Source organism: Oncorhynchus clarkii, chromosome 13 (genome assembly GCF_045791955.1).
Source record: "Oncorhynchus clarkii lewisi isolate Uvic-CL-2024 chromosome 13, UVic_Ocla_1.0, whole genome shotgun sequence".
NCBI classification, from domain to species: domain Eukaryota; kingdom Metazoa; phylum Chordata; class Actinopteri; order Salmoniformes; family Salmonidae; genus Oncorhynchus; species Oncorhynchus clarkii.
In genome coordinates, this window is record NC_092159.1 from 11756404 (window position 1) to 11766775 (window position 10372).

General features: G+C 42.6%; 1 protein-coding gene across 2 annotated transcripts in view; it reads right to left on the reverse strand.

The window, feature by feature from the left end:
* Positions 1-9192, reverse strand: part of LOC139424407 (ras-related C3 botulinum toxin substrate 2-like) — an 11111-nt gene extending 1919 nt beyond the window's left edge. The window contains exons 1-5 of one of the 2 annotated variants that reach the window (XM_071176183.1): positions 8998-9192; positions 5728-5799; positions 5098-5215; positions 4733-4795; positions 412-571 (exon numbers count right to left, since the gene is read on the reverse strand). In XM_071176183.1, the coding sequence (XP_071032284.1) occupies positions 412-571; positions 4733-4795; positions 5098-5215; positions 5728-5799; positions 8998-9032 (448 nt within the window). In that variant the 5' untranslated portion in view covers positions 9033-9192. Of the gene's footprint in view, positions 1-411; positions 572-4732; positions 4796-5097; positions 5216-5727; positions 6689-6813; positions 6942-8997 lie in introns of those variants that run through there. The other variant, XM_071176184.1, reaches the window with a different exon arrangement.
* Between the last annotated feature and the right edge of the window lie 1180 nt (positions 9193-10372).

Below are 10372 nucleotides of genomic sequence, written 5' to 3' on the forward strand. Positions count from 1 at the left end.
TTCATTGCACAAAGGAATAACCTCAACCAAATTCCAAAGACTGGTGACATCCATTGGAAGCGGTAGGAACTGAAAACCAGTTCCTAAGAAATATAGTTTTCCAAAGAGAACTCACTGAACAGACAGAGACCTAAAAAAAAGAACAATCTGAACGGTTAGTCCTCGGGGTTTTGCCTGCTACATAAGTTCTGTTATACTCACAGACATGATTCAAACAGTTTTAGAAACTTCAGAGTGTTTTCTATCTAAATCTGAATAATATGCATATCTTATATTCTTGGCATGAGTAGCAGGAAGTTGAAATGAAAATTCTGCCCCCTAGCCCCAAGAGGTTTTAACACTTTAGAGTACTTTACAAAATACAACTCCATCATCATAAAAAGTAATGGATTATTATATGCAATGACCTACCAACATCCTTGGCCAGCGCTAGGCCTTGTGGGTAGGTGATGGGGGCCAGTTTCTTCTCTTTGAGCTTCTCGATGGTCTCCTTCTCGTCCCTCAGATCCAGCTTAGTACCCACTAGGATGATTGGGGTTGACGGGCAGTGGTGACGCACCTCTGGGTACCACTAAAGAAAGAGAGAGAGAGGGAGAGGGTGGGGGAGGAGGACGAGGAGAGAGAGAAATGGAGAGAGAAATATTTTATTATCTACTCTTAGCCACCAGTTATCCTCACCTCTGGATACCACTGTAGAGAGAGAGAGAGAGAGAGAGAGAGAGAGAGAGAGAGAGAGAGAGAGAGAGAGAGACAGAGAGAGACAGAGAGACTGAGAGAGACTGTCATGTATCCCTCCAGAACTGTCATAACACACCTGGCCGGTATTCCATTTGATTAGTAATTGTATAAGTGTGCCCTTTGTTCACCATTGTCCTGTTGGTTATTGTTCCCATGTCCATTGGCCATGTGAGTACCTGTGCTCTGTTGTTCTGGCCTTCGTGCCGCGTGTATTGCGCAGATGATTATGGGTCTCGTCCTGTGTGGAATCATTTTGTGCTTGTGTTTGGTACACTGTGTCCTATGATAAATATACTTACTGTATGTAGGTACACTGTCCTATGATAAATATACTTACTGTATGTAGGTACACTGTCCTATGATACATATACTGTATGTAGGTACACTGTGTCCTATGATAAATATACTGTATGTGGGTACACTGTGTCCTATGATAAATATACTGTATGTAGGTACACTGTGTCCTATGATAAATATACTGTATGTGGGTACACTGTGTCCTATGATAAATATACTGTATGTGGGTACACTGTGTCCTATGATAAATATACTGTATGTGGGTACACTGTGTCCTATGATAAATATACTGTATGTGGGTACACTGTCCTATGATAAATATACTGTATGTGGGTACACTGTGTCCTATGATAAATATACTGTATGTAGGTACACTGTGTCCTATGATAAATATACTGTATGTGGGTACACACACACACAAACACATTTGAGCATACGGATAGAAACTCAACACAAAGAGGAAGCATCATTCCATCATGTTGTGACCCATAGCAACACTCTGTGATAATCTAGTATCTGCATAGAACAACATTTGCGGTAGAGGGACCCGGTCGTCATGGCGACAACAGTAAAACAGCAAGGAGAAACAGAAAACGCAGAAATACTTTTGGCATTGGATGGAGAAGAGAGTGAAGGGGCAACAGAATTAACATGAGTGGATTGTGTAATGTGGGCTAGCTATTGGGAAAAATCCTTACAAACAAGACTAGATATGTCTTAAAAGCCAGATCCAAATGGAGTGTTGTGAAGAGTCTCTTCAGATGAGAAGAGACTAAAAGGCTGTGGATTCTACTCAATAGAATGTGTGTGTGTGTCATTGTGACATCACTGCTACTCTATCTGTGCGACACATAGTCTCATTCAATTAAAACTACGCATATGCACTACACCAAGTATGGACTATCTACATGTACCCTGACTTGGACTCCACCTGTGACCGCTGCCAAGGAGAACCAGCCACTTTACTGCCCAGGTTCTAGTCGTGTCCCATGATCAAACCATACCGGTTACATATAGTCCATACTCTGTCAGATGTTTGGGGATGACCAGGGAACTCTGCCCCCTAGAGGTTCTCCTCACCTTAACTCCAGCCGTGACAAGGTTATGAACAACATAGTGTGATGTTGTTGCATGTGTTACCGTGCTGGTCAGATGGTTCCTCTTACTGGAACAACTGTAGTGCTCCATCACACACTACATCAGGTCTGTCAACTCATTTTGACCCTGGGGTCTCAATCGCTCCTCCACGAGGGCCAGAGGGAGGGCCACGCTGAAAATCGGTAACATTTAATCATCGTCAACATTTGGAAAAAATAGTCCTCTATCCATCGTTTAGGAATTTTCGATGTTCCCTATCTTTCTAGCTTTAATTTTGATTATTATTAGCGAGATGGACACAGTCAAGAAACAGACCTCTTTTACACTACTTGGGAAGTCTGTTATACTTAGACTGAACTAGTATGTCCTTTGGGAGGAAACATCATTGTTGATTGGTAACAAAGACCCAGGTGTTGCTACACCTCCGTTGTTACATGAAATAAATGTGTTCTGATGTCTTTGTCTCATATTACCACTGATTTATTTATACTTTCCTTAAATCAGACAAACATTTTGAGGGGCATTTGTTTTGAGGGGCAGGACATGGGTTGGGTGGGTTACTTTCTAAATGTAATCCATTACAGTTACTAGTTACCTGTCCAAAACTGTCATCAGTAGCGTAACTTTTGGAATACTCAAAACTCAGAAACGTAATCTGAATACTTTCACGCGTTTGGTGTCATCATAGTGGTCTCTGACTGGACAGACTCACTCAGCTGGTACAAACTTAAACTTCAACGTTTTTTAATGCTGATTTGAATGTCACGGAGAAAACATAAAGGTTTCATCAATTATTTTGTCACAAACATCCTTTCTGATTTTCGGCCTGGGAGTGGGTCTCTTGGGAGGGGGTGGAGCGGCCTGGGAGTGCGTCTCTGGGGAGGGGGTAGAGTAGCCTGGGAGTGCGTCTCTGGGGAGGGGGTGGAGCAGCCTGGGAGTGGGTCTCTTGGGAGGGCGTGGAGCGGCCTGGGAGTGGGTCTCTGGGGAGGGGGTGGAGCAGCCTGGGAGTGGGTCTCTGGGGAGAGGGTAGAGTAGCCTGGGAGTGGATCTCTGGGAGGGAGGGGGGAGGGGGTGGAGCGCAGGAGTAGGTCTCTGGGGAGGGGGTAGAGTAGCCTGGGAGTGGGTCTCTAGGGAGGGGGTAGAGTAGCCTGGGAGTGGGTCTCTAGGGAGGGGGTAGAGTAGCCTGGGAGTGGGTCTCTAGGGAGGGGGTAGAGTAGCCTGGGAGTGGGTCTCTAGGGAGGGGATAGAGTAGCCTGGGTGTGGGTCTAGAGGGGGTGAAGAGGCCTCACTTCATTGTTGTCATATGACATAATTATGTGTTAATGATTATGTGTTAATGTCTTTGTATTTGAACACTACAGAACTCCTGTGTTAAAATAAATAAACAACTTTTGTTTAATATTATAATTATTTTCTAAACATTGGCTTTGTGTGGTGGGGCTGCCTGGCCCTCTCCCGGGGGACCCATCCCCGTGTGGCCCTGACCCAATGCACCTGACATCTAATAGATATTTAACACCTTCATCGTCTGGTTGGGAGACGGAGCGGGGGCATGTTAGGTGGGGTCTCCAGGGGAGGGGTGGGCTTCCTCACTATGGAGGCCAATGCTTACTATCAATATGTTCATAGTTTATCGCAGTATGAAAGAAGTCCTATTTGAGAATTTATGTCACACCACCACCCTCTCTCCACCTGAAGAAGGAAATGATAGTTTTGTTATGTTACATCATTAAAGCTACAATCCTTAATCGAAACAATAAAAAAACGCCCCTGTTTCGCTAAAAAGCTACGGTAAGGGGCTATTCTCAAATTCATAGACAGAGCTAAGGATGCAAGGACTGGCCATCCGTGATATCAAATGTATCATTTTAAACATGTTTTGAGGCTATACAGTATTAGTTTACACTTCAGTAGAACAAGCTTATATTTTGGGTTCGACAGTTAAAGCTCCTGAGGCATTAATAAGGTATATTCTTCAAGAATCAATAGCTACATATTAGTCATTTATAAGTCCAAAAATGGATGCAGCAACTAAGGATTCTAGCTTTAATAAGTGAAAACTAATAAAAGAAGAATTCATATCTCAAATAAAAATATCAAGGTCCTTGTTCCCAAGTGATGACGGCTGTTGTTTTGTGTGTGTCGCGTTTCACACCCACGCTGAATAGACTTTGTAGACATAATGAAAAGATCTTGAAAATAATAATGAAAAGATGTTTAAATATATCCAAAGCGCTTTCACTGGAGTAGAGGTGTGTGACGGAGGAGAGAGTAGGCTTGACACAGTAGGAGCAAACAGTCCCTCTGACAGTGTGGGGACACACCGCCATCTAGTGGTCAATAGTAGGACATGCACTTTGAATCCTCACTGACATTTCCTTTAGGGCTCAATTCAATTCACCTCCATACAGCTTTATGTTTTATGGAACTTAATTCAACTTCGGTTCAGTCAATTCTGCAGGCTGAATATTCAATTACCAATTAACATGTTGAAAAGACTTTATGGAAAATAATTGGGAAATTTCAATGAATGAATGATTGAATTTTACAACGCCAACCCTGAATGTGATAGATACAGGTAGAATCTAGAGAGGATCACCTTGGCTCTGACGTTCTCGTAGGAGGCTGGGCTCACCAGAGAGAAACAGATGAGGAACACATCCTGAGAGAGAAAGTGAGAGAGAGAGAGAAAGAGAGAGAGAGAGAGAGAGAGGGAGAGAGAGAGAGAGAGAGAGAGAGAGAGAGAGAGGAGAGAGAGAGAGAGAGAGAGGAGATAGAGAGAGATCAAGCTCTATGCATTAGACTCAATTAGGTTTGTGTGTGTGTGTGTGTGTAAATGATATATAAATGTGTGTGTGTGTGTATATTATATATACATGTTTGTGTGTGTGTGTATATTATATATAAATAAATGTGTGCTTGTGTATATTATATATAAATGTGTATGTATGTGCTTGTATGTACCGTCTGTGGGTAGGACAGTGGTCTCAGTCTGTCATAGTCCTCCTGTCCTGCTGTATCCCAGAGACCCAGGTTGACTGGCTTACTGTCCACCATCACATTGGCTGAGTAGTTATCAAAGCTGAGGGAGAGAACACACACACTTTTCTAGTGTACTGTACATATCAAGTGTGTGTGTGTGTGTGTGTGTGTGTACGTGTGTGTGTGTGTGTGTGTGTGTGTGTGTGTGTGTGTGTGTGTGTGTGTGTGTGTGTGTGTGTGTGTGTGTGTGTGTGTGTGTGTACTGTACATATGTGTGTGTGTGTGTGTGTGTGTGTGTGTGTGTGTGTGTGTGTGTGTGTGTGTGTGTGTGTGTGTGTGCGTGTGTGCGTGTGTGTGTGTGTACTGTACATATTGTGTGTGTGTGTGTGTGTGTATGTGTGTGTGTGTGTGTGTGTGTGTGTGTGTGTGTGTGTGTACTGTACATATTGTGTGTGTGTGTGTGTGTGTGTGTGTGTGTGTGTGTGTGTGTGCGTGTGTGCGTGTGTGTGTGAGTACTGTACATATTGTGTGTGTGTGTGTGTGTATGTGTATGTGTGTGTGTGTGTGTGTGTGTGTGTGTGTGTGTGTGTGTGTGTGTGTGTGTGTACTCACACAGTAGGGATATATTCTCCAGGGAAAGCGTTGGTTGTGTAGCTGATGAGAAGACATGTTTTCCCCACAGCTCTGAAACACACAGGGAAAATACACATCAACGTTTAAACAGCTCTGAAACACACAGGGAAAATACACATCAACGTTTTCAATAGGACTCAATGGTCATTTAAACAGCTATAACCTTAACCATTAGTGGTGGAAATGCAACATCCCACTGTGAAAACACTGGTTGAATCAACGTTGTTTTCATGTCATTTCAGGGAAAAAAGACGTAGTGACATTGAATCAACGTACAAAACTGATTGAATTTGCAAAAAGTCGTCAACTTTTAACCTGAATCCAATGACAGGATGACATTTTTGTTGATTTCATGTTGAGTTCACGTTAGTTGATAACTCAACCAAATGTAAATCCAAACTAGACGTTGAAATGACGTCTGTGCCCAATGGGTTCCCTACACCGTTTCAACACATGAAATAGACAATGAAAACATTGAAGCATTTTCAAGGCTCTGTTCCATATCCACCAGCTCAATCAAAGAACTCCAGTCTGAACAAAGGAAGCTGGGTTTGGCCATAAACAACAAGTAAGCATAGTTCAAGGTGAATCAACCAATCACATTCCACTACCCCAACGTGTCCTGTCAAGTCTCAACTTCCTCAACATCATGACTTGGGTTAGAACTACATCAGGGTGTTGAGTAATACGTGAACTATCATCTTCCTCTATGGCGGACATCTTGTTTTTCCACTGAACCGTTGTTGAAGAAGACGCAGCATGGCCTTCTAGTATGATGACTACAGGTCTCTATCTCTCAGTCTATCTTCTTCCTCTACGGCGGACATCTTGTTTTTCCACTGAACCGTTGTTGAAGAAGACGCAGCATGGCCTTCTAGTATGATGACTACAGGTCTCTATCTCTCAGTCTATCTTCTTCCTCATTGGAAACAACCTGCTTCTTCATCACATTAGATATGAGAAAATAAACAAACACAAATACTCTGTCATTTTTCAGTTTGTTTTGTACTCAATATTTCCATTTGTCTCATTTTTACAAACACTCATATCCAGCGTGCTACTCACAGAGGTCACAGAGGTTGACAAGGGCTCATAACCACGGCAACCAGAGTAGGTCACATGGTTTACAGGAAGCCAGCTTGTGTTTTAGAGAGTGATGAGTCTGTCTGGGTTTTACCATAACCTCCTTCCTCCTTCACCAAAAACACTTGTTTAAGAGACAGAGGCTGGAGACAATGTCTGCATGTTATTTGGCATATTACCAAACAGATAATCGTGATAAACATACAACACTGTAATATATGAGATAATGTTACAAGCAGGGGGCTTGTGTAAATGATGCTGACAAAATGTGCCAATGGGAACCGGGCCTGTATTCACAAAGCATCTCAGACAAGGCGTGCTGATCTAGGATCAGGTCCCCCATGTCTCGTTCTTTATGATCTCAAAGCCTAAACTGATTCTAGATCAGCACTCCTACTCTGAGACACTTTGTGAACACGAGCCCTGATTAAAACTGTCAGTCAGGCAGCACTGAAAAACAGGAAATAGATCCTTTTTGGTATTTATCTCACATTCCCCAGGTTCCATGTAGAACCCTTTCCACAGAGTGTTCTATATGGAACCCATGATCTCCCTCCCCCCTTCTCTCTTACCACCCATTCCTTTACAATCACCTGTTTAGGTGTATCATCTATTGAATGATAACCTGTGAAGTGAACTCACTGATTAGTGTACACTGAAAACAGGTTGTTTACACTCTCCATGTCCCAAATGGCACCCTATTCCCTACTTAGTGCACTACTTTTGACCAGCACCCCATCGGGAATAGGGTGTAATTTGGTACACAGACAATAACTGTTTGGACACTGATGTCCCCTCATCTTTGTATAGCTGATGGACTTCACGACACAATGAATATGACAACAACAACACTCCCCTCTCTGTAAGGACATGTTCCCCTCTCCTAACAATATGACCTCTACCTCATCATCTCTCAGTGTCCTAGTAAACCAGGTCTGATCGGACATCTTGGGGTCCAGTGTTTTAACATACCTCACAGTTCCATGAATTCACAGACAACGTCAAGAATGAGAACATAAATGGGGGCCTCCATACAAACTGTAGATGAAAATCCTGACTTTTGTCACTGACCCACCAAACAAACTGTAGATGAAAATCCTGACTTTTGTCACTGACCCACCAAACAAACTGTAGATGAAAATCCTGTCTTTTGTCACTGACCCACCAAACAAACTGTAGATGAAAATCCTGTCTTTTGTCACTGACCCACCAAACAAACTGTGCGTGACATCACACACCTTTGAGTTGCAAAACACGACCTTGAACATGTCAGACAAGTGAACTGAAATCAAGCTGTATACACTATAGATAGGACGACTGGTCCATGTGTTATGACCATCAATAACAGAGATAGATTTACCAACCACTCTATTCTATTCTATTATATTATGAGCCAATCAAATCACTCCTTCATGATGTGTGTATTTACCTTGTTTCAGCTGCTCTGAACAACACATGTTGTGCTTCCCAAATGGCACTCTATTCCTTATATAGTGCCTTCCTGTTGAACAAGGCCCAGGGGCTCTGGTGAAAAGTAGTGCACTACATAGGGAATTAGGTGCCATTTGGGACACTGTCCCAGTGATCCTCTTACATGGCAGCATTTTAAATGCATGTCCTGGCGTGTACTATACAGCTGCTATGACTGTGTTGGTTTCTCCTATCCACAACCACGACTGTCCCATGTTACACAGTGCTCTATTCTGCCATACGAGTCCATTGAAGTTGGCTTTGGGGTTCAGATTCAATAGAGCTGGATGAAAGATAGTAGTTGTCTGTTAGTCAACTAATGATGAACTAGGTAATGAGTCGTAGGGAACTGCACTAACTGTGGAAGCTATTTTAACTCTATATCTTTGGATACACCTGATTAGTGGCGTCAACACACCTCTGGGTCTCTCAACAGACTCATGTTCATAATCTGTTACATGATTTGTGAATGGAAATATCTGTACACGTATTTCTGTAGATGTAAAACGAGAACAGAAAGAGAAGCACTTGAAGTCACCCAGGACAGAGAAAGTGAAGACATCAACAAGCATCCACTCTTGGCTTCACATACTGAGAGGTCAATACAACTCCTATAGGGTTCGATCGCTCATTGAACCAATGACTAAATCACAGCACTAAGATATCATGTGATAAAATAAAATGAAAAACACTTACCCATCTCCCACAACAACACATTTGATAGCCTGCATCCTGCTTAGCTTCAGTCAGCTCCCGCTTCTCTCTGTGCAACAGTCTGTCAGAGTTTCAGACAGAGAGAAAATAACTGCAACTCAATGCCTCATGCAACAGCAGGAAGTTGCTACAGCACTCACCTCTCTCTCTCTCTCTCTCTCTCTCTCTCTCCCTCTCAATTACTGAGTAATCTCTCTCTCTCTCTGTCTCTCTCTCTCTCCCTTTCAATTACTGAGTATACTCTCTCTCTCTCTCTCTCTCTCTCTCTCTCTTGATTACTGAGTGATCTCTCTCTCTCTCTGTCTCTCTCTCTCAATTACTGAGTATACTCTCTCTCTCTCTCTCTCTCTCTCTCTCTCTCTCTCTCTCTCTTGATTGCTGAGTGATCTCTCTCTCTCTTCCCCCTCTCTCTCTCTCTATATATATATATTATTTGAGTAATCTCTCTCTCTCTTCCTCTCTCTCTCCCTCTCAATTACTGAGTAATCTCTCAATTCAATTCAATTCTGCTTTATTGGCATGAAGTAACAATGTACATATTGCAGAAGCTTCTTTTGGATATTTACAATATAAAAATAAATAAAAATGAGAATCAATATTGTCAACGGGACAACAGTAACAACAATAACCAAGGGTCAAAATAACCCTACCTTCAGCAATAACCAAGGGTCAAAATAACCCTACCTTCAACAATAACAATAAGCATACAGTAGAGTACATGTGCAGGTTGATTGGTCTGTCAAACACTGTCCCTCATCTTATGGCAGGCAGCAATGTAGTGCGCTGCCAACCCACAGCTCTCTGCGTCCTCCCCCAACAGGATGGGTAGCCTACTCTCATCAGAGAGGTCTTTGAGACCTTGAATAAGGATTTCAAATTTAGGAAAATGACACTCTCTAATTGTTTTATATTTTTGACATCAATGGCAAGGCTGTGCTCACTGAGCCTGTACTTTGTCAAGGTTTTTCTAAGGTTTTGATCAGTAACCATGGTCAAATATTTAGCCACGGTGTACTGTCGATTTAGGGCCAGATAGCACTGCATTTTGCTTTGTGCTTGTGTTTGTGTTTCCCAATAAGCAATGTAGTTTTGTTTTGACTGTGTTGTAATTTGGTTTATCCTGATTGATTGGATGTTCTGGTCCTGAGGCTTCAGTGTGTTAGTAGAACAGGTTTGTGAACTCAGGACCAGCTGGATGAGGGAACTCTTTTCTTTCTTTTCTCAGCTCTTGGCATTGCAGGGATCGGTCTCTCTCTCTTCCTCTCTCTGCCTCTCTCTCTCTCTCTCTCGATTACTGAGTGATCTCTCTCTATCGATCACTGAGTGATCTCTCGCTTTCTCTTCTCCTCTCTCTCTC